This window comes from Pongo pygmaeus, chromosome 2 (genome assembly GCF_028885625.2).
Source record: "Pongo pygmaeus isolate AG05252 chromosome 2, NHGRI_mPonPyg2-v2.0_pri, whole genome shotgun sequence".
NCBI lineage: Eukaryota > Metazoa > Chordata > Mammalia > Primates > Hominidae > Pongo > Pongo pygmaeus.
The window spans coordinates 99721858-99747771 of record NC_085930.1 but is presented as its reverse complement, the minus strand read 5'-3'; the positions used below and the strand labels follow the sequence as shown (position 1 = coordinate 99747771).

General features: G+C 47.7%; 1 protein-coding gene across 4 annotated transcripts in view; it reads left to right on the top strand.

Annotated features, from left to right (window-relative positions):
- The window catches only part of CACNA1D (calcium voltage-gated channel subunit alpha1 D), a 330171-nt gene that overhangs the window by 270422 nt on the left and 33835 nt on the right, over positions 1 to 25914 (top strand). For 2 of the 4 annotated variants that reach the window (XM_054483847.1, XM_054483846.2), the window contains 10 exons: positions 4454 to 4537; positions 12416 to 12460; positions 12867 to 12995; positions 15269 to 15334; positions 17013 to 17104; positions 18324 to 18483; positions 19154 to 19281; positions 19414 to 19510; positions 22594 to 22696; positions 24134 to 24235. In XM_054483847.1, the coding sequence (XP_054339822.1) occupies positions 4454 to 4537; positions 12416 to 12460; positions 12867 to 12995; positions 15269 to 15334; positions 17013 to 17104; positions 18324 to 18483; positions 19154 to 19281; positions 19414 to 19510; positions 22594 to 22696; positions 24134 to 24235 (1006 nt within the window). Of the gene's footprint in view, positions 1 to 4453; positions 4538 to 5006; positions 5091 to 12415; positions 12461 to 12866; positions 12996 to 15268; positions 15335 to 17012; positions 17105 to 18323; positions 18484 to 19153; positions 19282 to 19413; positions 19511 to 22593; positions 22697 to 24133; positions 24236 to 25914 lie in introns of all 4 variants that reach the window. The other 2 variants (XM_054483845.2, XM_054483848.2) reach the window with 2 other exon arrangements.

Genomic DNA, 25914 nt, shown 5'->3' with positions numbered 1-25914 from the left:
TTGTAAGCCCAAAGCTGACCAGACCACTCTTGCAGTGATATTTTGGCACTGGCCACCTATTGCTTGAGAAAGCATATACAATTTTCTTAGTCGAATATTCAAAGTCCTCCATGAAGCACTGGCCCCTGTATATTTCTGCCTCATTTCCTGCCATTCCCTCCCTGCTATTTCTTCGTCCCCACCCCATCCCCGAGTGTTGGCATGCTAGACCTTTCCCTGCCCATGTGCCTCTGTCTAGATGCCCTGCTTCCTCTTTGTTATGCTTGAAGGCCTGTGGGAAATGTTATCTTCTCTGAGACAGCATCCTCACCCCAGCCAGAGCCAGCCCTCTCCTCTGCTCGTGCATCTGTTGGGGGCCTACTATGCACCATTGTTACCAACACTACTCCATGTCTGCCTCTCTGTTTGTTGGTGAGCAGCTGCTTGAGGTCTCAGGATGAGTCTTCTGCTTCTGGGTCTGTGGTACCTCACATGATGCCTGCTTCCTGGTGGCAGCTCAGTAAGATTGGTGGAATGAAGAAAGGAATAAAGGGATGATCCTGGAAGTGCAGCCTCTGAGCATGAGACGATACCTGCTTTTCTATCGCAGGGTATCTGGGTAGAGCAGAGTGGAGCACATCTTCCCTTAATCCTCTGCTTACCTTTGGAAAGGCTTTTGCTAGTTAGAAAGCTGTCAGGCATAGTTTCTGCCAAAAGTTGGCACTTTGGGTTATCACTTGGGTCAAATGCTACCCAAATAATCCCTGTCAGCATGGGTAAGAGATCTGTCTGCCATGGTCAATGACAAAAGGCACATTATTTATATAGGCTTCTTCCGATCTGCAGATGGGAGTGAATCCAGGCAGCAAAAGGAATCTGAACTTGGGTCACTTTTCTTGTTTCCCATTTGCATTTGCAACCGTTCCACAAACATTGCCCCTGTGCCTGTGCAACACCTGTGCCATATCCTGGCAAGAGGGCCAGGAATAAGAAGAGATGTGCCTTCCAGGAGCCCACTGTCCAGCAGGAGACAAACATTGATGGATGGTGACAATAGGGTTCTTAGACATAGTGGTGCTTCCTGACCCTGGGGCCCACATTAGTCTGGTTTATGATTTGAAATTTCCAGAGTCAGAAATGTTTCTGCGCAATACATATTGCATGTGGCTGGCTTGTTTGGTCTTTTCAGACAGGTAGAGCTGGACACAAAAATAATTATAGATTTGACTGCTGGTTCCACTTGAGAGGTTCTGGCCTCAGAATTCAGTTGTAGGAGAACACATCATAGGGCAAGAGGAGAGCACAGGGAGAGGGGCCCTCTGTTAGGAGCCGTGTCATTTCTCATATCTTATCTTCTGGTTACAAAGGCAATATGGTGCCTTTGGTGGGAGAAGGGTGGGGGAACTGAGTCATGCCACTTGACAGTGATTTCCTTAAACAAGAGGCTACTAAATAGGGAAACAGTACATGGGAAGAATAGGAGGGCTGACATTTTTTCCCTCCCCTAGACTCCTGTCAGAGCCGCCTGGTCAGAGCCTGTGATTTCAGCCACCTGCCTTCTGCTTCCTAGATTAAGGGTGTCAACCTTCAGTCCATCCATCATTCCAATTTGGGCACAGTTTTGTGAGTGTGAGGGTTTCTGGAGAGAGAGTCAGTGAAATTGCCAAAAAATTCCAAGACCCCAAGGAAATGTTAAGCCCCTATTGTGTTGATTTAAATGGATTTTATCCATCACAGTGCACCAGCATTGAGAATATCTTATAGGCTGATGGAAATGGCCTGAAGGGGAGAACACTGATAATTCTGGAGAGAGGGAGAGAGGAGCTGTTCAGGAATAAAATCTCAAAGTCAGAGGCTGGCCTCCAGCACCCATGTGGTGGGTTTGGCCTCTGGGAAATGACATAAATAACGGAGAGAAGCGGCGCACACGGTACAAATGCAGGCAGGGCTGGGGCACGCACCACAGCATGTGCGAAGGGCAAACGCTGGGTCTCCTCCGCCCTGTCAGTACTCTGGAGGTCTAGTTGCTACTTGTGACCAAGTGTTTGATCAAGGTGTAAATTCCTCCCTAAAGGGGAGGGGAAGGATCACTGTGCTTTCTTTAGCTTTTGAGTTACTCTTAACTCCGTGAAGAAAAGGGCAGGCTCTGCCCCTCCAAGTGTGGTCTGTGGCACTGCCACCAGCCAGAGAACTGCTTGTTATCCATTCGCAACAGGAGCTGTCAGCTCTAACACTAAGCACATTGATTCAGCTGGCTTTCTTGTTAGGAGACTTCCTGGACGAAGGAAACTCTGCTGTGTTCCCTTACAACCTGAGGCTAGCTCTTGATCTCACCACTGACTGCTAGTCTAGACCTCAAAGGCAGCCCCTCTCTGCTCAGTTTTGCCAGCCAAGAATCATGAATTCATTCAAAGAAAAGCTAGAAAGCATAAGCTGTGCTGTTTTTAAAATAGACCTTCCCATTAGACTTTTATACATAGATCATCAGATTTGGGGCTCACAAATTCCTTTTGTCTGCTGATAGATTGGCCAGGGAGGGTAGCAGTCAGTGAGGGTAAAATGGGAGAGCGGCACTGTGATCATAGGGCAGGGAGAGAGGTGGAGAGTTGGTTAGAAACCACGGCGGTTGGGTGGGGGAATCTTACATTATTAAGATGAAATTTAAGAAGCAAACCCTAAGTCAGTGTTGTAGCTCCCCCATAAATGCGCCTGGACTGATGGATGGTGACTAGAATAAACATCCCTACTCCAGCTATTAGGACAGTCAGCACGTCCACATCTTCTATACTGTCGCAAAAGGCTGTGGCTCTGCAGTGGCTTCTTCTGGGTCTGTGTTTGATCACAAGTTTCTGGGACCTGACACCTCAAAGTACTTTTTGTTCTGGTTTTCTTAATGCAGCACTAAATGTACCCAGTTGTAAACATGCTGGGCCCCATTTTATATAATATGTACCTGAATTTTTATTTCCAAAAAGTGTCCAGACTCTTTGGAAAAACACAGTTGGTTTATAGACAGAGCTGTTGATCTTGACAGTCAGTCCCTTGCCCCTTTGGCTGTCTGTGCAGTATCTCCCCACCACCCTGTCCAACCGGGAGCTTCCCAGGGGTGTCAAGAGACCACAGGCACTCATTTAGCACCTGGTGTGCTGATGCTGGAAGAAGATGTAAAATGTCTGGCACATACATATACATTTTAAGTTACAATTGTGGGGATGTTGTACCCTCAAAATTGTTGCAAGATGGGAGGACCTGAACAAACAACCAGACAAAGCTGGATGACAGGCAGGGTGCAAGTTGGTGGACAAAGGAGACATTGCACATGTCAAGCACTAACTGGGTTCAAGGCTCTGGCTAGATAATGGGGTTAGGGAAGTTGGGGGACTGAATATGCAGCACAGTCATCATCCTTCAGGGCTTTTGGTTGGTAGAGCTGCAGACAAAGACCCCATGTTCAGTGATCAGTACGTAAGAGATTCAGCGTCAGCATGAGGGAGTGCAGACAGCTGGGACTGGGAAGGTTCCATCGGGGAGCATTTATCTGACCTTGAAGAAGGGTGAAGTTGAACAGATGGAGTTGGGGTTAGGCAGTTAGGATCGCAGAGACGTCAGGAGGTGGGGAGGAACCTGGTGCTATTTTTGAAGGATGGGAAGGACTCCTGTCAGCCTAGAGGGTGAAAAGTGGGAGGGAAAGAAAGCAAAAGCTGAGATGGAAGAAGGAGCCTGTTGGCTTCTGTGAAGGACAGAGGGAGCCCTGGAACATCCTCTTCATTCCATACTCTTTTCTACTATAGAGCCTGCCTTGACTTCCCCACACTAAGCACCACCCCCACGACCAGAAGCCAGTGTCTCTGCCACGACGCTGTGCCTCACGGTGCCTGTGTCCCCGTAAGCCATTATCTACCTGTCTGTGTCCTCTACACTGAGAGTTCTTTGAAGACAGAGACTTGTCTCAGTCATCCTGTCACAAGTCATGGCCTTTGTAATACAGGCTGGACTTGCGAGGACTGGAGAGCGTTGCCGGCCCATTTGAAGGGCACAGAAATGGAAATGTGTGCAATGCATGGTGACAGTGCTCTTTAAGTGGGTTGAATGGAGATTCTAAGGAAGGAGTCCATCAGCTCGTGAGGGTTTGGGATCATCCCTCTGGGTACCAGGACAGGGTTGCCAAAATGCCTTCCTCTGCCCTGTAGATATTCTGCTTGGTTTGGTGCCACTCAGGACCGTGAGAGTGTGTGTGTGTGTATGCACGTGTGCGTGTGTGTGTGTGCGTGCACCTTCTCTCACACATAAAGGTGCACAACCACCCTGCTGTGCCCCTTTCCACCAGTGGACAGTATTGTTACCTCCCCTTTGGCTTTCCCACCCCACCTGGGTGCCATGGGTGCGGCAGGGACTCGGATTCGCCCCTATATGGTCCGTATGGCCGGTCATTCATACATGCTCATAAACATCTGCCCTCGCCTGCTCTGTCCAGGGGTATTTTAGTGACGCCTGGAACACGTTTGACTCCCTCATCGTAATCGGCAGCATTATAGACGTGGCCCTCAGCGAAGCAGACGTGAGTATGCACCTGGCGTGGCCGCCACCTGTGTCCTCTCTCCTCTGTCTGTGCATACTCCGCTCCCTGCCCTGCAGTGGCATCACCTGGACAAGTCACAGATCCCAGTCACTTGATCTGAAACTAGGATTTCCTAATGAGAGCTGTAGGCAAGAAGCGTTTCAGGGTAGAGCCTCATCCCAAGGCCTTTTGTAGACAGAAATCACCTTTTGGAGGACAGGCCTTTTTGCAGCATTTACCCTGGTCACTAGTAGGCAAGGTAAGATAGGATGTCTCTAATTGTTTTCATTTGCTGTGTCAGAAGTGATACCCACAGTGGCGTATCTATAACATGTTTATTTTAGGGGGATGTTTCAAGTAGCCATGTGGCACGATGCTAGAATGTTCCCCTTTTGTAACACTGTCCTTTTCTTCTTTTCTCCTGTGGTGCTTCCTCTCCTGTGTGGCTTCTGAATGCTTGCCCTAACAGCACTATTTCACTGATGCATGGAACACTTTTGATGCCTTAATTGTTGTTGGTAGCGTCGTTGATATTGCTATAACTGAAGTGAATGTAAGTAGCAAACTTTGTGTCCTATATCGTGGTTGTTTTCATTAAGTCTGACATAGAAGAGACTAGAGGCCCTGCCCTTAAATCTCCACACACTTTAGAAATCCAGACACAAATTTATTTTGAAAGACTGAGGATAATTTGTAGTTCCCTCTATCTCACCCCATCTCTATCTCCTTCCCCTGAAAAACAGTGGGGAACTCTATGTAGAATTGCCTTTTGGAACTAGAACAGTATTTCAAAAGATCTAATTAAAAGTTATAAGGGCTGGGAGTTAATTGTGTGTCCGTGTGAATGTTGTCACTCACCATCCGTGTGACCGTGGATGTCATCCGAGTGCTATGTGCCTCAGTCTTTCCAGCTGTACGTGGAGTTACTGATGTGCACCCTCGTCCCCACAATGGTTCTGTGAGGGCACAGGCGGGAGACCCCACAGCCAGCTATGCCCTGAGCGTGTGGCGGCTGCTGCTGGTGCCCTCACCTGTACCGTGTCTGCTCTGAGTCTGACTGGTGACACTGGTGAACGTCCCACACCCAAAGGGTGATGCCAGCCAGCGGAAGGCTGCTTGGCGCCAGGGAAAAGAGGGCCGAGTGCGAACCAGGGAGAGGGTGTCAGTCCGCCTTTGTTACATCCAGTAGATTCATTTGAGAGGGAACAAGTGCAGTAGTGGCATTGTAGATGGAGTGAACCGCTCTCCCTAGAAGCACTCTGAGCACCTCTCCCCCTGCAAAATTAAGAAGTGTGAAAAAGGGAGCCCCTCCTTCCGCCTGGCTCTCCTTGGGTCTGACCCATGCTAGACCAGAAGGCCTCAGGCAGGCAGAAAGGGCCCTGTCTACCTGATCTGTTCCCAGTTCATCAGCAAGTCTTGGTGGGCGTCCAGTGTGTGTGCCCAGGGTGTGCAGAGCCTTTCGAGAGAGTGGGCGGAGCACGGGGAGGGACTGTTGTGTGGTATTGGCTTTTGCTCCACAATGTCCAGCCCACCCCCTACCCCAATGCTCTGCCTGGTGACATCTGCAGGATTGAGGGTTATAAGGTCCATCCTGGTGCCCAGACAGCCTGCATCACACAAGGACTGTGAAATCCCTGTATGCCACCTATCTGGGGCCATGCTGATCCTGGCGTGTGAATAGTAAGGCAGCCACCAGCCTGGCAATCCCAAGACCTGGCATTTGCAGCCCTAGTTCCAAACTGACTTGGATTCCAGCTCCCTCACGGGCCAGGTGGGGTGAATAACATCTGCCCCCTTGCTGCAGATATGTTATAGTGATAAAATGGTCTGAATATTTGGGAAAATGCTTGCTAAAAACCCCAAAGTTTTAGGGAGATACAAGTATTGTATTATTCTAAGTATAGATTTTCCCTGTAATAAGTAAAACAGACTGTCGGACATGACTGTGCCCATGAGGGTGTGATTTAAGCCTCGTCATGCCACGCTATGACAAGGCACTCAGATGGTATTTTGCTAGACCTAGGTATACACATACTCCAACTTCTAAAGCCCAGACATGTAAATTCTACTTTATGTGAAATGTTCCATGTGTCAGCTATAAAATTGCCATTCATGATATGTAAATGATGCTTGGTTGTAAAATAAACTGGTGCTAATGGGAGAACAGCAGGTCCCTAACTGGGCTGCCCTGAGCTTTCTCCCAAGTTTATGGCTAGACATCTGCCAGCTTAATCATCTCACAATGCAAAGTGCTTACAATCTACTCGGAGGTATATTTACATGAAAATTCTGGAACATACCCTTCTCTGAGCCAGGGATGGCCTATAATGAAAGCGAAAATACAATAAACCAGCAGCTCGGCAGATCTCCCTGGACTGCTCAGCACTTCAAGTGCTGTGCAGGTGGTGAGTGTAAACACTTAGCTTTCGGGCACCAGGATGTGGCCAAGGTCTGTCCACCTGGGGACACCCAGCTTTCTCACGCCTGACCTGCCTGCTGGCTGGCAGGGGTGTAGCACCCATGTACTCAGGGACAGCACGCGCCCGGCTTCCTGGCTGCCTCACGTGTGCTGTAGGCTGGCCCTGCTCCTCCCGCTGCCCCTGTCCCCTGTGGCCCAGCTTTGCTCATCAGTGTATCAGTGTTGCTGTGTTCACCTTGCACCAGTCAGGAAAGGGGCAGGTCTACGCTGAAGTTTCTAGTTAGCATTTGACATTGGGGTATCTGTGCGACACAGGCTTTCAGGGGGCCCCTTCTTGGCATGCAATTAAACTTTCAAAATCACATAGGCAGACACTCCCATAGTGTGCTTTCAGTCAGTGACCTTTTTCCTGGTCAGCTGTGGCCCGAGACCAGATATATTCCTCAGCCGTGGCAATGCCAGTTCCCTACCCTGGGCCAGCAGAACACCACCTTCAGAAATCTCAGTGTCTCCTTGCTAGGCCTTAGAACAGAGGGGATGCTCAAGGCCACCTTCACATTTATTCCATCTTTCAACACACATTCACTGGGCATCCATCACTCACAGGCTCTGGGCTAGGCTGTGGGGAGGCACAAAGATAAAAAAGGACTGGGTGTCCTTAACCTCTGGTGTAAATACATGACAGTGGGACTGTTGGTTCTGACACCCCACTCCCCGCCACATGTAGTTCCCCTGGGGAGCAGTGCACATCACATCCTTGGTGGCCTTGTCCCCTGAGCTGAGGGGTCAGCTGTCAGCTGGGCGTGAACACCTTTGGTTCATCGTTGGCTGGTTGTAGCTGCCATAAGTCATCATTGTTTGCAATGTTTAACCTGCTGTGCTCTCTTCCCCAAACTCTGTTGATCTTTCTTTTCTGTTGCCTAATTGATTTTCATGTTGGTTTTATTTTTAGAAAATTGTAGCGGCAAGTATATATAAGCATATATACGGTGAAGTCGTTAAAGCAGAGCACTTCTAAAGAATGTGTGCTTGTTTTTGGCCTCTCCACCTTTGGTTTTCACTGCGCTTCACAGGACGTGCTAAGGATTGGTTGCAATCATCTAAATTGTTCCCCATCCCATAGATTGTCGTCTCCAGCCTGGGGCCATCTTGGTCAGTCACACTTGGCTCTGTGACTTGCCAACATAGTCTTCCAGAATGAATGATCTGGCTGAGAAATGATTGAATTCAGCCTGTGTTTGTATCCTTCACAAAAATGTTTTGGGTAGTCCTTTGCATGGTCCTGCCTGCGTGTGCACCAGCCTGCTTCATCCTACTGTCCCCCTCCCACGTCCCCACACCCCGCTCAGTTCCTGGTTTGGCAGCACTCATGGACTTATCTCCATCACATTTGGTCCTAACCTCACCAGGCTGCTAAAATGTCACACTGTGACTGGTGGGCTCCCTCTTGCTCCCTCTTTGATGCCTGTTTGTTCCTTGAATGATGAAATGACCCAGCAACATATTGTCCCTAACCCAGGGATGGCTGTCACTGACATTTGTCTCTTCTCATTATCATTAGTGTCTGGGAGGCAAAACACTTGTTTAGAAGCCATGTCTGCCTTATTATTACTTACTTTGAAGGAGCAGGTAAAAAGTCATTAGGGAGCTCACTCTCAGAGACCCGGGAATGGTCCCTGCCTTTTAAGGTACGCTGTTTGGACCAGGTGGCTGACAGTCTCACTCATCTTCTTTTTCTGACCCCACAGTAAGGTTGTGTAGTCCCCCATTTCATATGTGAACCCTTTTCCAGGGGCCAGCTCAGCTGGGCACTGGGTTGTGGACACAGACCCAGCAACCCCAAATAAAGAAGCCCTCCTCCCAGAGGTGTTACCTTTGAGCTCAGAAATAGTCAGAGGGAAGACTGGCTTCTCCACAATGCGTCGGGTTACCTGGCCCAGCTGTTCTGGGATGCTGGTTTGCTTCCTATCTGAATTAGAAAGCTGCATCCTCTCAGCTCTTCCAAGCACAGATAGAAATTAATACAGAAAATGAAATAGACTGATTTCATTGATTTCACTTGGGAACCTCAGGGTCTTTTTGACTTCCACAGTTGCAGGGGGCTGCCCCAGAGCCTATGTGGTAAGAGCCTACTTGAGAGCCCTGTAGGAAGAGGCTCGAGGGAACATCAGCAGAGCCCCAGGAATCTAAGGAGCTTTCTGGACCCTGACATGTAGTCCGGCCTCCTGAGGCTAAGGGGCTGTCTCCTGTAGGGTTCCCAGCTGAAGAATGTGACATCTTAGGGTGGGAAGGAACTGCCAAGTTTATCTTGTCCAAGCCCTGAGGTGACACTGGAATTCCCCCTATTGAAAACTGATTAGCAGCCCCTTGCGGCCGTGTTTGGAAAGCTACCTAGTGAAGAGTCCTTCCCCAGTCTGGTGTCCTCTAGGGGTGTCCAGCATAGCATAGCCCACTTACATTCCAGCTCCACCAGTTCCCTTTGTGTTGAAGCCCCCTCCGTCCCTTGTAGGGAAGATGGGGATGGAGTCTAATCTCTCTCTCTGCATCCGTGTACTCTTCCCTCATCAACCCGAAAAGAACCCACCGTTCGGCCACAGCAGCCTGAGTGGGCTTTTCTGGTGACCCCACTCTGTATGGCCGCTCGAGATCTAAAGGGCATTAGCTAGTATAGGCCACCTGTTAACTACTCGGGCCAGCTTTACCCTGGCCCAGGACTGGAGTTCTCAGCTCTGGCAGCGTATTTGAATCACCAAGGAGCTTTTAAAATTTCCAACATGCAGGTCTGGCGCAGTGGCTCACGCCTGTAATCCCAGCACTTTGGGAGGCCGAGATAGGCAGATCACCTGAGGTCAGGAGTTGGAGACCAGTCTGGCCAACATGGTGAAACCTCATCTCTACTGAAAATACAAAAAATTAGGCAGGCATGGTGGTGGGTGCGTGTTATCCCAGCTACTCAGGAGGCTGAGGCAGAAGAATCGCTGATATCCTGTAGGCAGAGGTTGCAGTGAGCCAAGATCATGCCACTGCACTCCAGCCTGGATGACAGAGGGAGACGCTATCTCAAAAAAAAAAATAACAAAATAAAATTCCCAACATGCAGACACACCCTAGATCCATTAAGTAAGAATCCCTGGGGTGGGACCTGGGCTTCAGAGATTTTGTTAAAGATCCCCAGGTAGTTTTAGTGTTCAGGCTAGTATGAGAGCTGGCCTGCCCTTTTCATTGGGCTGATATTTGTCATTTGGGCAAAGCCATCCTCAGGGTTCTTTAAATTTGTAAGATATTTTGGCAACTTGCACTGTCCCCCCGGGGCTGCCAGTCACATCCTCCCCTGAAGCAGCCCCCCATGCCCAGTGGTGTGTGGTGGGAGGGGAGGTGTCGCAGGCACACTGGGGGTGCATGAAGCCTGGTGTGCTGTTTGCTCTTTCCTTCCTCCCTCCCTCGCATGTTGTGCTGCCCTCTCCCTTTACAAATGCTGTCTTCTCTTCCCTTTTGTTCTTTTAAACAGAATATTCATGGTTTGAAGTTCATAGTCCATAGGTTGTCACATTTCAAAGAAATCAGTTGAAGAGATGTACACTTCGAAATTCAGTTCGGTTGCTGACTTTCATGAACTCTAAGGAAGGGGGCCATGCATGGCCTATCAGATTTGAAGCAGAATAGGGAGAGGCCCGCAGGAGGGTCTTAGGCCAGACTGTGGCCAGGAGCATCTTGCCTGACCAACAGGCCCCTTACTGTCTTGTAGGTCTGATACATAAGTCGTGCATGTTTCAGAAGGATAACTGTAGAGCCGTCTCTCTCGTGCACACTGCCTGGTCCCCTGAACACAGGCAAGCAGAGGCGCACATGCAGGCACACTTAACATGCACACTTACACCCCACACTCCAGCCAGACAGGCAAGAGTGGAACCTTCCTGTGCATAGCCTTAGTGAGAATGATGTGGAAAATGATGAGAACTTTAAAAAATTAGTTCCTTCATTTGTTAAGGTCTTAAGTTGAAAAACATTGTCTGTCCCTTTAAGGAGCTGATATTTCCTTTGAGATGAACTAATAGAAGAGGGAAATAAAAATAGCGATCCTGGGTTTTTGATAAACCTGTGGCAGAGTTCCCATTCTGAGCATCCCAGGAGAAGCAAGGACCCCTTTTAAACTCTGTCAGAACCTGTTCCTCTTGGGTTCATGGTCACATTACTGAATTTCAGTTGTTCTGTGATATGCTGAAACCCCTTATTTTCTGTGAACTTTGTAGAATTTCCCTTTGGTCTCAGGAGGTAGCCCTTGATGCTAGAGAGGCTTCAGAACTGAGCTCTTCCTTTCCCCAGATCCCCAGGGAGGAGGCCCTCGAGAAGTGCGCACATCCAGACGTGTACACATGTCCCTTAACTTTGCAGACACACTGTACAGAAAGCGTCCTTGAAGCCCCTAACTGGAAGAGCCTCATTTCTCTCTGTCGGCTCCTGGTGACACCACTGAGGGGAAAAGAGAGGCTGGCACGTGCTGGCTCTGGTTCCGCTGACTGTTGCTGTTTAATGTAAAGATGCCTCCTGGTGCTGGCTGGAGTTTGCTTCCAACTCCTCTGTGTTCTCTCAGACACTTTCTGAACACTCAGGTAGTGCTAGGCACCATGCTGGGCACGGAGTGGAGTGAGGCAAGGCCCCTGCCCTCCCTGGGGTGGGGGTTGGGGGGCAGGTAAGCACCAGTCATTACAGATTCTGCATCCTGGGGCCGAGGAACAGGAGCGCAGCCAGACCCTGGAGGAGGTGGAGCTGCTGAACCTCAGGGGAGCTGGTCCTCCACTGTTTCTTCCAAAGACTCATACAGACCTGCACTCCCTCTTGTGTGAAAGCTGTCTGAGCTGTGGGGCAGGCACTGAGGGTTTCTGTAGGGAAGCCCGCCTCTCTCCTCCTCACCCTGACTCAGTCTATCCAGCTTTTCAGCAGCCCCGCCAAAGAGGCTGTTGTCAGACATATACCACCCAGGCGTTTAGTCTCATAGGAACAGAGTGTGGTCCAAGGGGGTTTGTGGCCCGCAGGCAGGCACCACTGTTTGCCCCTCTGCTAGAGACATTCTGTTCCTCGGGGCTAGGAGGCCTGCTGCAGAGCGGTTAGTTCCTGAGACCCACAGCCCTGACTAAGCCAAGAGAACTAGCCTCCTCGAGAGAAGCAGGGCCACACTCTGCATCTGTTGAGGTCTTGCGGCACTGCCTTTACCGGATGCCTGTCAGCTTCAGATGTCCTCAAATGTGAATTAGAAAGTGGCACTGTGTCCGTGCCCATGTCCATGGCTGCCTGCCCTCAAGTCCACCTCCAAGGAGAGCCACTGGTATTTTCTCAGGGAGGGAGCAGGTGTGGTGTCCAAAGACAGGAACCACACATTTTTTTAAAGGGGGAAATGCTCTCCGGAACCATTGACTCCTTCCTGGTTCATTAATCCATTTTCAATCTTTGATTTCTTAAAGCCAACTGAAAGTGAAAATGTCCCTGTCCCAACTGCTACACCTGGGGTAAGATCAGTGACTAGTCCCCAGGGGCTGGGTCTTTTCCTTAAGTTTATTTGACCATGTCGAGTTTTCCACTGGTTTTTCTGTATTCTCCATGATTGTCCTTCCAGAACAGTGTCTGCAGTGGTTTGCGTTCATCATCAGTGTCCAGTACTCTTGACCAGCCCAGCGTTCTCCTCTAACACAGTAGAATATGTGGACATGCATGTGCCGTGTGGATGCAGTTTTCCAAGCTCTGTGTTGTTAGCATGTAACTCTTCCTTTCATATCATGCTTTTTAAGATGAAAAGGCCCTAGAATCACATCTTCAGTTCTTACCTCTGTCACCTTTGCATCTGTTGCTGTTTTTCTGAAAGTGTTGCATGTTCTACTTTCCACTGGGTTTGACCTCTCCATGATAACCCTTCAGAACTCTGAAGAGAGCAATAGAATCTCCATCACCTTTTTCCGTCTTTTCCGAGTGATGCGATTGGTGAAGCTTCTCAGCAGGGGGGAAGGCATCCGGACATTGCTGTGGACTTTTATTAAGTCTTTTCAGGTAAGAGCCATGCCAAGGACTTCTCTCTTTGTATTTGAAGATCATATGTAAGTCAGTGATTGTCCCCATCCTAGAGGACCCAGGCTCCCCCTGTGTGGCCACTCTGTGGACCTAAGTCAATAGAAAACATGGAATGCTGGAGATACCCAAATCAGCATTTCTTGGGTCAATCACATGGGATTACTTGCCTAAAGGAAACAGAAGAGAAAGCAGGAAGGATCCGTAGCTGAGAGATCTGTAGCATTTCCAAGACAGAGAGAGGTGTGGGGCCTGCAGCCCTGCAGTGCCCCCGGGATGCCTGGTGGTGGTGGTGAGTGCTAGGTCCCAGCAGACTGCCTGGAAGCCCAATGGCCTCTCTCTGACACCTTTTCCTCATAAGGCCGCAACAGTGCTGTCTGTTGGCTAGTCTAGATACAAATCAGAAACCACCACCTGGGCCAGCGCACTATCACTGGGTTATCCTGCACCTGGAAGGGTCACAGAGTTCGGGATGTTTAGGCATACACCATGACTCATTTGTCACCTCTGATTCTCCAGGCTGGTACAGCTCGCTTCTAGACTTTCCCAAGTAGAACCAGCTTTTCCCATACCTGCCAGTACCCTGCCCCACATATTCTAGCCTTCTGGACCGATTCCATTTGGTGGAAGAGAAGATGTGGGAAATATAGATTCTTATTAAAAGGTGGACCCATGTAGGGAATTTGTGGATATCTACAAGCATTAGAAAGTGAATCCTGCATCTTCACTCTTTAAGTTATTTGACTATTTTTCATTCAAAAGTTATAAATGTTTACAATAATAAATGAAGCTGTCCAAAGATATATAAAGAGAAATTTCAAACTTGACCCTCACCTACCCCTGGGGTAACCAATGTTACCCTCCCAGTAAGCATTTGTCCTTAGTGGATGGGATTTTCACAGGTAAAAGGGAGAAGGGACAGCAAAGGGGGTGGTGCAGGCACTCACAAGGGAAGTCACAGATCCTGCTGGGGAGAATGAGGTTGGAGGAAGGTAGAGTGGGGACCTCAGGCAGGTGAGCCTTGGACTTGCTAAGGCACAGAATCCTCGACAGTTACTCATTTAAAGTACCAAAACTTGGGAACAAACTGCTATAAAAATAGATAATTCAGAGGTAATGTTATCTCACTTTTTAAAGAAATTCTTAAAGATTCAATCTGCCACAGATAAGAAAGTCATGTTCCAGAGCAGCAGTTCATAAAAGCAGAGAAACTGTGCAAACAAAAATCTTAAACATTTGGCAATCTAGGAAGAAAATGCACGTAGGTATGTTGAGAAAGCCTGAAACACGAACCCTGTGGGACCCTGCTGAGCAGTCCACCTGCAGGGAGGGCCAGGCTGGCAGGCACAGGTCAACAGCTGGCACAGTTCTGAAGGTGGCTGAGCACCTGTGAGCCACTGACTTTCTGACAAGCTCTCTCGGTTAGTAGAGAAAGCGGGTGCTTTAAGCGTGTGTTTCCAGAATTAAGCCTAACACTCTGGGCACCCTGTGCAGGTAGATGTGTTGGTCACATGTGATGAGGTAAGACAGCAGTCGACGTTCAATGAAAGGACAGGGGCTCTGTCAGACACTTGTATTTGGTGTTTCTGAAGGGAGCCACACTTGGCAACCCCCCAGCTCACTCCTTTTCTTCCCTGGCCCAGCCCCCCAACTTAGCAGTTCTTTCAGAAGGTGTACATCTTAAGAGAGGTATTTTGCATTCTACAGCCACAGCCAGAAAGTGGTTCTTCCCCTCTGACCCAGTAATTCCACTCCTAAGACTTCACCTTAAGGAAATACTTCAGCAGAAGCAAGGTGATTTTGCATAAAGATATTCCTTTGCAACATTATCTGCAATACCGCCCCCCAAAACATACCCACAAAAGAAAGTAGAAGTACTCTAAATGTCCAGTGTTCTGGAATGGTTTGATCAATTATAATTTCATCCAAAAAATCCAGTAATGAATTTAAGAATTATGAGAGTTATGTGTCTGTGTTGAAAATGTTTACGGTTAGGCTACAGGGTTAACGACCATGGAAAGCACATCCTGCCTGTAATATTGTAACACTGGGCGTGCATGTGGATGGTGTCTTCAGGACTGAAGTAGTTGGGCAGGGCTGGGATTTAAACAGTTCTTCCTCACTGTCGATATTCTTTCACGGTAACACGTGGAATAGAAAGGAAGCATGTGGCCACTCATGGGTCTTCTCAGTCTGTGCTGGGCCATCACGGGGACAGCCGGCTGGTGTTGAGCCAAGTGCCTTTTCTCTCCCAGGCGCTCCCGTATGTGGCCCTCCTCATAGCCATGCTGTTCTTCATCTATGCGGTCATTGGCATGCAGGTAAGCTCCAGCCATCTCGCCCTCAGGGGCCCTTTCACTAGGCAGCCTCAAATCTGTGGCAAGATGTACCCTGACCAAGTGAAGTAGAAGCATTGTGATTTTTCAGCCAAATGCCTCTGCTGAAGCCTAGGAAGATGAGAAAGACACAGCTGCTTAGTAGAGAGCTCCAGGGGAAGCCCAGGCTCAGATGAATGTGGAGAGGTTAGAATGCACCAGGAAAAATTGCATGTCATGACAGAAGAATTATGCTTTATCATAACAAAGTGAAATTCTCTTGAAACTAACTATTTCCAGATGCTAAGACTGAAGAGAGAAGCATGTGGCCCCTCATGGGTCTTTTCAGTCTGTGCCAAGCCGTCGCGGGAACAGAAGGCTGGTGCTGAGCCAAGTGCCTTTTGTGACCATTGTTGTGCTTTAGTAGCTCACCTTTAAAAAGAGGCATGAAACTGCACTCTTCTGTGACCCAAGCAGAGGGGCTACACCCTGCTTCCCAGTTCCTCCTGGGCATGGGAAAGGGACTGGGCCTCCCTAACGGAGCCCTAACATCAAGTGGGCAGTGGGGTGGGTTGTGGGTGGAGGGAGGCAGCCTCTAAGAATGGAGGTAGTCGAAGAGTCCAGGTGACTCTTCTTGCCACCTGGGTCTGCTGGCGGGCTCCTTGCAGATTCTCCACATGTGCAGGTGCTGTCTTTCAGGTAAAGGAGGGATGTAAGTGAGAAAGAAGCAAAGTGATTCTATGATTCTAGGGGCAGAGAAATGGTAGTGCTTTTTTTTTTTTTAATCCTGAAAGCATAGAAGCATTTGCAGATCTCTGGGAATCTTACCAGGAGTTATGAAACAAAAGTCAGCATACTTGAGCCTCTGTGATTCAGCAGCACGTGGTGCTGTGTGCCCTGGAAGGTCTTTTATCACATATGTTCTCATAAAAAAGAGCCATCTCAGAACTGCAAGCTGCATGGCACACACCACCCCAGATTCACCCAGCAGGCATTTGTAAGCATCTGCAGCCTTCTCTAGAATGTCAGTCTGCTTCCTAAATCTCACAAGTAAAACTCTTTAGTACCTTCCCATTGCCCTGAAGGTAAAGCCCACTCTTCTGCCCGGGGCTCACAACCTCTGCCTGTTGCCTCCTGCCCTTGTCTCCAGCCTGGTCTTTTATCTGTCTGCTCATCTTACATGTTATTTTCATTCCCTCGGTATCTATGCTGTCACCCTGCTCCTATGCATATGGTGCTCCCTCCACCGGAAACACTCTTCACCTTTCTTATCACCTGACATATCTTTCAGTTCTGAGTTTACACGTCACTTCCCCCTAGAGGCCTTCCCTGACCCAGCCCTCCAGCCTTCAGTAGATGAGCCTGTCTCATGCTTCCCTGTGTGTCTGGACCACCCCAGCATCATCACTGGGGTTTGATATTGCCTGGCTAGCTTTGTGTCTCCCCCAGGGGAGATCCTCGAATGTGAGACTGTGCCCCTCTGGAGCACCATGTTCCCAGTGTGTAACCTGCTGCCTGGCACATGGTTGTGCCTGGCAGATCTTTTTTGAATGAGTAAAGTGCCAGGTACCATGAGAAAACCCTAGTTGGTAAAGATCAAACCTGAGTTAGTTCTAAATTCACATACGGATTTTTTTTGCATGACGAAATCTATTCTCTTTTTCCTGACAACTTCTCCACCTAGATGTTTGGGAAAGTTGCCATGAGAGATAACAACCAGATCAATAGGAACAATAACTTCCAGACGTTTCCCCAGGCGGTGCTGCTGCTCTTCAGGTGACTGCAACTGGCTTGGGCGGTGCTCCTGGGCAGGGGGGTCTGCTAGGTGTGGGTCCAGAGGGACGGAGGACACAGGTTATTAAAGCAGTGTGCCTTTCCCAGTTGATTGTGATGGCTTTTTGTTTTTGTTTGTTTTGTATTCTTAAACACAGACCCTAGCATTTCAAACACACGAATTTTGCTGGATTGTTAAAACTGCTGTGGTAATCCCGATTGTGGCTGGCATAAGGTTTATTCATTTAGGAGTTAGTAGGGCTACTTAGGCCACCTGAAAAATTGTAGGATGTATGTTTATGCATGGAGGCATGCACTTAAACACGCCCAGGAAGACAGAAACTTAGCAAAAACGTCAAGGCCTTTTGTACAGCCAGTGGGGAACATCCTAAGATGTTTGATTTCAAATTTTATGGGATTGCTTTTAACGTCAGTTAATTAACTTTGTAAAACAAGCTGCCCTCATAGTGAGAGAACTTTCTAGAGATCATGAAGTATTTCTAATGACTCTAGTGACTGACAAGTCATTTGCAAGTTAGGTGGTTTCCAACTCTGCCTTCAACAAAATTGAACAGAGACTTAAGTTGTTAAGTATTTTGGTCATTAAAAATAATCAATAGGCCAGGTGCGGTGGCTCACGCCTGTAATCCCAGCACTTTGGGAAGCTGAGGTGGGTGGACGGCTTGAGCCCAGGAGTTTGAGACCAGCCCAGGCAACATGGCAAAACGCTGACTCTACTAAAAATACAAAAATTAGCCAGGTGTGGTGGTGACCGCCTGTAGTGCTAGCTACTGGAGAGGCTGAGCCCAGGAGGTCGAGGCTGCAGTAAGCCAAGATCACACCACTGCACTCCAGCCTGGGCAACAGAGCAAGACCCTGTCTCAAATAATAATAATAATAATAATAATAATTAATTACTGTTAATTATACAAATGTTTAAAGTAGAGAAGACAGAAAAACAAGCCTCCATTTATACGCAGACAATTAGTGCACTTGCATCAGATGATGGCTGTAAATCCAAGGGAATTGCAGCAGGACCTCCAGTTACTGTGATAAGTTGCACGTGAAAATCAGTAGGAATTTCACATTTCCATGAATTCACATTGGATTTTCTTCAAATGACTTAGGTTTTGCTCTAATTATGAGTTTTTCTTCCCTAAGATCTAAGCTTCAAATTCCTTCTTTCCCCCACTAAAGCCCCTTTGTTCTTCATCTGAAAAAGGTGTGCGACAGGTGAGGCCTGGCAGGAGATCATGCTGGCCTGTCTCCCTGGGAAACTCTGTGACCCTGAGTCAGATTACAATCCCGGGGAGGAGTATACATGTGGAAGCAACTTTGCCATTGTCTATTTCATCAGTTTTTACATGCTCTGTGCGTTTCTGGTAAGTGAGCAACATAGCTCCCCTTCTCAATTTGCAGATGCTTATGTAGCATTCAGTGTTCCGACCAGTGGCCTCGCCCTGTCCCATCGCCCGAGGACAGTTGATGTGGATAAGCACTCTGGACTCCACTTGGCAGTTGAGGGCTTTTGTTTAACCAGGCGTGTGTCACTGCCGCCACCTTTGTAAGCAGAGATTTGGTGCTCGCTAATAGGCTTGGAGCAATTACCAATCACCTTAGCTTCTTAGGGTTCCTTTCTAAAATTTCAAAGCCAGTGCATATGGTGGTGACTTAAGAGTGTGAATTATCATGTATACATATGTAACTTACCTGCACATTGCGCACATGTACCATAAAACCTAAAGTATAATAATAATAATAATAAAATAAAATAAAATAAAATAAAAAGAGTGTGAATTATTTGGTGATAATGAAATTATAAAACTGCAATGTGTTTCAGAAGGCATTCCTTCCCCAGGACTTAATTAAAGCCATTCCAGAAAGCTAGAATCACACTCTTTTCTTAAACATTCTCCAAATAGAACGTTTTTACAACTTCTCTTGGAGACATGGGTTCCCGTGTTTCATGTCCATGTCATTAGAAAGCCTGTGCTCAGTTCTAACGCAATCCAGCTGCAGCTGAAGTTCTTCCCTTCCTATTTGCTTTTTCAGATCATCAATCTGTTTGTGGCTGTCATCATGGATAATTTCGACTATCTGACCCGGGACTGGTCTATTTTGGGGCCTCACCATTTAGATGAATTCAAAAGAATATGGTCAGAATATGACCCTGAGGCAAAGTAGGTTGAAAAAGATTTGATTTGGCGTGTGTGGGTGGATTTTGGAATGTCAGCTGTGATTTTTGTGGAGTGGACTGAAAGTTCGGGCCAGCTGGTTCTGTTCCTGGACCTTACATTGTATTTTACTTCCAGGGGAAGGATAAAACACCTTGACGTGGTCACTCTGCTTCGACGCATCCAGCCTCCCCTGGGGTTTGGGAAGTTATGTCCACACAGAGTAGCGTGCAAGGTGAGTGTCCTGTGTGCATGTCCGACAACCTCTCTTGTAGAAGCTTGCTTCATTCAACAAACACTTGTTAAGTGACACAGCCAAGCCTTCTGTCAGTTGCTAGGGATGCAGTGATGAATAATATGTGGTTCCTACCTCTGGGGAACTCTCAAATTTGTAACTCTTTGGACACCCTGTCAGGAACCATCAGAAGAGGAAGGGAATTCTGTAATTTATCACTGGGTGGATGGTAGGGAAGGCAACATTTCAATCAAGTCCAGAAAGAACACAGGAGTTTGTCAGAGGCAGGGAGGGCTCAGAAGGAGGCAGGAGAATGGACATCGTAATGGCAAAGGGTGAGCCATTGGGTCATCCTTTGGCTAGGACATAAGAGGAAGTCAGAAGGCCCCAGGTACAAGCTGAGCCTTCTCTGTCCTGCTGAGGTCCAGGAGAATGGGGAGGAAACGTGAATTTCAGGTTCCCATGTTAGGAAGTTGGCTGTTGGCAATGGAGAAGTAGACCTGAGGCAGGGGGACCAACCAGGAGAGCCAGAAGGAAGGCAGCAGAAGTGGGAAGAGATAGGAGCGGTCGCTTGGAGATCCACTTAGGATGTGGAGTCGGGAGGACTTGGTGGCCTGGGTGAGGGGAGGGGGAGTGCTAGGAGAGCACATCTCCCAGCCTCGGCAGTGGGGGACATGGTGCTGTGTGTTCCACACGTCCCCTCTGCTACAGAGCTTTGTGGCCACCACACGAAATGGGGCCCCTTTCCTAGCACGCTAGGCTCTAGTCTCTCAGGGATGGATCCAGATCTCCCACTGCAACCCAGTTCTGTGTTTCCATGCCAGAGCACGCTCTCAGAAACCCTCAGTGAGACTTTTCCTTCCACAGAACTCACGGTGTAGCACCTTACATTTGTTGTAGCAACAAAAAAAGATTTTCCTTTTTCAAGGAGAAATGCAAGATTTGCCTCTTGAAACTCTGCCTTCTAGAAATTCATCCAGTCTGCATAGCAACTGGTTCTTGCTCCTCATGGATCCAAGGAGATCCTGGGATCAGGGGTTTTTACCACTCCAGGATGCTGAGCCAGCTCTAGACAGAAACCAAGGTAGCAGAACAGAGTCTAAAATATGTTTCAGACTCTCAAAGAAATCCCTTGAGCCAGACTCATGTTCCCTGCCCTGAAAATCCAGAAAGCCTACTAGGCAAGTCCTTAGGGTCCTTGCCTCTCTTCAGGCTGGACTCTGGATATCGAAACAGAGCTTGACTTTTTTTTTCCATAAACTTCCTAGTACTGGTCTCTTTTCTGCTTTCCAAGAACAGTGTGGGATCCAGTTCACTGATGCCGTCTTGTGTTTAAATTTCCAGACCCTTTTACATAAAGCTTTCAAATGTCCTTGAGGCACAGTCATCCGTTTTGCTGACTCAGGAACTTGCCAGGAAAAGTGAACAAATGTCCAGCGTTCCCTGGCTGCCTGTGCTGGTTTTGAAGAGGGGGCCAGGGATTGGTAAGAGGACTAGGAATTTGGGTGGGATGGACTGTGCAGACACAAGATTCCAATTCATCAATATGGAAGAGAAAGAAAATATTTTCTTTTGGAACATGCTGTTAATGAAAAATAAGAAGTTTTTAAATGTTATCAACATCACCATTAATTTAGTGCTTGCCATGTGCCTCACACAAAACTCTTTGTGTCCGTGAGTCCTTTAATCCTTGCAAGTTCCCATACACTGGGCATGTCATCTACATTTATAGGTTGAAGTGACTGGGGCCCAGAAAGGGTGTACCTCACCCAAACCCCCTCCAACTCTCATTGCTGGTGTTAAAGGGATCAGGATATAGAAGAGGAGTGGGGAGCATGGATCCTGCTCTGAAAGACCAAAGCCTGGGAGAAGCCACACAGACTCATGCAAAATGCCACAAGATGTACATGATGGTCTCACTAGGCAAGGTCTGAAGGACACTCCCTGAGTTGGGCATAGTAATGGATCCTGTTGGTTGAGAACCTAAGTCCCAGGCCCTGTGCCTGGCCCATTGTATTTTACTTCCTTTAACCCTCACAACAGCTTTAAAAACATGCCTGGAGCCGGGCGCGGTGGCTCACACCTGTAATCCCAACATTTTGAGAGGCCAAGGCAGGAGGATCCCTTGAGGCCAGAAGTTCAAGACCAACCTGGGCAACAAAGCGAGACCTCATCTCTAAAAAAACAAAACAAAACAAAAACAATGTGCCTGGAATGGAGGTCTGACCCTAAGACCTCCATTGAGATTAATGAAAAAAAGGAGAAGACTGCTTGAACAGTGAAGTTTCACGGTTTAAAAAACAAAACACATCATCTGCGTGTTAGCATTTATATTTCATGACTAAACCTTTGATCTTTGTCATCCCAGAGTCCCCTAAATGGTAGGTTGTATTAATCAGGGTTCTCCAGAGAAACAGAGCCAATAGGATGGATATGGAGGTGTATATGTATGTATATATCTGTGTGTGTGTGTATGTGTGTATTTGTGTGTATATGTGTGTATATACACACACACACACACACACAGGTTTATCATGGGGAATTGGCTCACGTGATCATGGAGGCTGGGAAGCCCCATGGTCTGTCATCTGCAAGCTGGAGCCCCGGGGACCTGGTGGTAGTGTCTACTCTGAGTGAAGTCCTGAGAACCAGAGGAGCCCATGGTGTAAGCCTCAGTCAAAGGGCAGGAGAAGACTGATGTCCCAGCTTAATCAGGCCTATAGAGAGAGAATTAAATCTTCCCCCACCTTTTTGTTCTCTGTGGGCCCTCAGCAACAGAATGAGGCCCACCCACATTGGGGAGGGCATTGCTTTACTCACTCTACCAATTCACATGCTAATCTCATCTGGAAAAACCCTCACAGACACACCCAGAAATCATGTTTAACCAAATGCGCATCTTGTGGCCCAGTCAACTTGACACATAAATTAACCATCATATGCGTACCCCCAAACGGCTGTTGAATGGAATTGAGGGTTGACTAGAAAAGAGATGAGTGATAAACAGAAAATAAACATCCAAAAGGATATGGTTGTGGTCACTCATTTGCATTCTACAAAGAAACCTACCTTTCTGTTTACAGAGATTAGTTGCCATGAACATGCCTCTCAACAGTGATGGGACAGTCATGTTTAATGCAACCCTGTTTGCTTTGGTTCGAACGGCTCTTAAGATCAAGACCGAAGGTAAGCATTCCCTGCCAGCAAGACAAGATGGCAGGAAAGGAAAGAGACATCACATCCCATCTTGCCTTCCTCATCTGGGCCTTTTCTGGGCCAAGGGGAGGCCCGGGGGAAGGGGCTGGCAAGTAGAATGAAGATGTCCATGCTACGCTTGCCGGCTGGCCCCTGCCTCCTGTTTCCTCATCCTTTATCTCCTTCATTTATGCTTCACTTTGTCCCAGAATGTTTTGAGTTGACTCATACCACTGCTTACTACATAGCAAGAGAAACAGGCAGGGCATCGGAGCAGAGACGGAACCATCACAAATGAACTCAATCTAGCCATCCCTAACTAGTTGTATGACCTGCAGTGAGGGATTTCACTAGTCTGAGCTGTAGTTTCTTTCCCTATAAAAAGGAAGTAAATACAGGGATGTCTAGGAGGTCCCAAGGATGAAATGAGGTGATGTCTGCAAAAGCTCCTTCGCAGTACCTAGCACAAAGTCAGCACTTGAGAAATATAGTGGGATCAGCATCTTCCCAGCTGAGAGACCAAACCAGAATGGCCTTCACAGCCATGCTCAGCCCTGGTCAAATCCTGGTAAAACAGGCACTAGAGTGTGGCCATTGGAGCTGGCTCAGTGGTGACTTCAGAGGTGGAATGGAGAGCAGATTGCAACAGGCTGAGGAGTAACCAGGAGGTGGGGGGAAGTGGGAGGTGGAGACCTCAAGGAGAGCTGAGTCTCTGAGGCACTGGTGGAGGAGAGGGAAGAGAACGCAGCAAGGGACTCATGCTGAGTGCAGGCAGGTGACTTCTGACAACCCTAGAGCCCAGGGAGACTTGATCCAGCAAAGCCAGCCTCTTCCAGCCTAACAGGGGCAACTTGTAGCATGCTTGTCTGTACCTGGCCCCAGGCCAGCATTGTTAAGGGCTCCAGAAGGCAGAATGGTCCTCTATACTGACATGTTAGTTGAAAAGACAAGTGTCAGCTCATATAATAAAAGGCCAAGGTTATGTTGTATGGATGAGTACATATAGTAGGAACTGAGAGTCTTAGTTGGGTGAAATTTAGGCTGGATCTTCAAGGAAGGAGGTACGATTTGGAACAACCCGTGAAAGAGCGGAAGGCAAAGACATTCTGGGTTGGGAACAATGGAAAGCAAGTAGTAGATCTCAGCTGTGGGAGGGCAGGGTGGAATCAGAGTGGGACAGGCCTTGAATCCCAGGGTGAACCGTGTTTGTTCCCATGGTGGAGGGACTTCCCACTGGGAAGGCATGATCGCTATTGCTGAATATAGCAAGTGTGTTTGCCCCTGACTGGGGAGAGCCTGGTGGGAGGGGAGCCCCATCAGAGGGCAGCGTGTTCATCCAGGTCAGGCTGGGACGAGGCTGTGCAAACAGAGAAGGAGCTGGGGAACAGAAATGAGGCTTGCTTTTCCCCTTTTGTTTTTTGAATCCAGGGAACCTGGAGCAAGCTAATGAAGAACTTCGGGCTGTGATAAAGAAAATTTGGAAGAAAACCAGCATGAAATTACTTGACCAAGTTGTCCCTCCAGCTGGTGGTCAGTGCAATCTATTTCCTAAGTAGTCCTTGGCTAGTGCTTCGATTTTAATGCTAGTGTCTCCAGAAAGTCCAGAGAGTGTTTGCAAAATGCTTTATGTATCATTTAGAGCATTAAGGCCAACTGATAAAGAAAGCCCTTTGGCCATTTGGTGTGATTATTTGGGGGGTAATATGAAGAACATTCCAGACAAAGGAGAGGCTTCAGTGAAAAACCAAAACTCACATGGCTGGAGCAGGGATTTTCTTTTTGGTGGAGGAATTAATGTTTGAGGACAAGATTGTGATCTCAAAGTGAAAAGCCTATATTTTTTGTCCAAAATGAAATATTCAAAACTAGTTTCCAATTACCCTTCAGTATATTGTTGAAAATGTCCCATGAAAAATAGATAGCTTTCAGGAAATTGTATTTTTGAAATGTTCTTATCAAGACTGAATTTACTACCATAATTACCAAAAATGTCCTTTTAACTAACAGGCATGCTTATTTCCTTTTGTTATTTATCACAAAATAACTAACCTTCTTTAAATTTTTATATATATAAAAAAATCTATATATATACACACATACAGTGTGTATATATGTGTATATATATATATATATATATGCATACTGGCTTTGCATTTTTATTTAAGTACATGTGGACTTAGACGTTGAGGTGGTTGTTTTTGACTGTTCTGTTTCCAAGTTTTAAAGGTGCAGGATCTGTTCACCCAGTGCCACCACACCAGCATTCTAGCATCCTTGGGCCGGGCATGTGATGAGCCTTTGGTGTGTTTCATGACCAGCCAAACTTTTATAGTGTTGCTGCCCCCACAGCTTTCGAGACTGGTCTGGCTCAGGTCTGGTAGCTGACTTCAGGACCCGGGCCAGGACGGTGACCAAGGCCCCTCCCCCTGAGAAGGTGATGAGCTCTGGCTCTTGGGGTGCAGACAGAGCAGCATGCCAGCCAGCTCTGCTCCTTAGCATGAAGCGAGAAGCAGCGTGAGCTTTTGTTGCTGAAGGGGTTACCGGTAGCTGGCACGGCCACTGGCTCAAAGCTGGGGAAGATGGCCCAAAAAGAAATGATAAAAGGAAAACAAACCAACAACAACAACAAAACAAAATAAAAACCCTCCCACCTAGAGAACCCGGGCTTCCCACAGGAGAACCGATACTGCACATTTAAAACAACTCTTTGGTTTTCATTCTTTTCTTTTTAGCTTCACATCCAAGAGCTTGCATGGCTTAGATGAAATGCTTTTGAAAAATTGTAACAATGTGCTTGAGCTTTTTCTGCAGCCTCCATTCCTTTCACCTCTCAGTCTTTCAGAATATTCTGAAGCAATTCTGTTTTAGGGTGGTGGCATGGAATCAGAGTTATCTCTTGCCAACTGTATTCCCCTACATTGTTTCTTGAAATACACATGCATGCTTCAGAATAGTGGGCTATGTCTGTCTATGTAAACCTTCCCCCTGCGAGCTGAGGACCCTGCTCCTCCCTCGCTCCACCTCACATCTCTCTTGGAACGCCACCTTCATCACAACCAACCAAACTCCCACGTTAATGCCCATCCTCGTGAAATGCCCTTGGAGGGTGTCATTTGCATTAGTGTGAAACTTCATTTGTTTTCATTTTACCAAAAGAAAAGTCCAGAATTTAGCTCGCCATCGACGCTCCCTTCCTTTGAAAAGCTGAT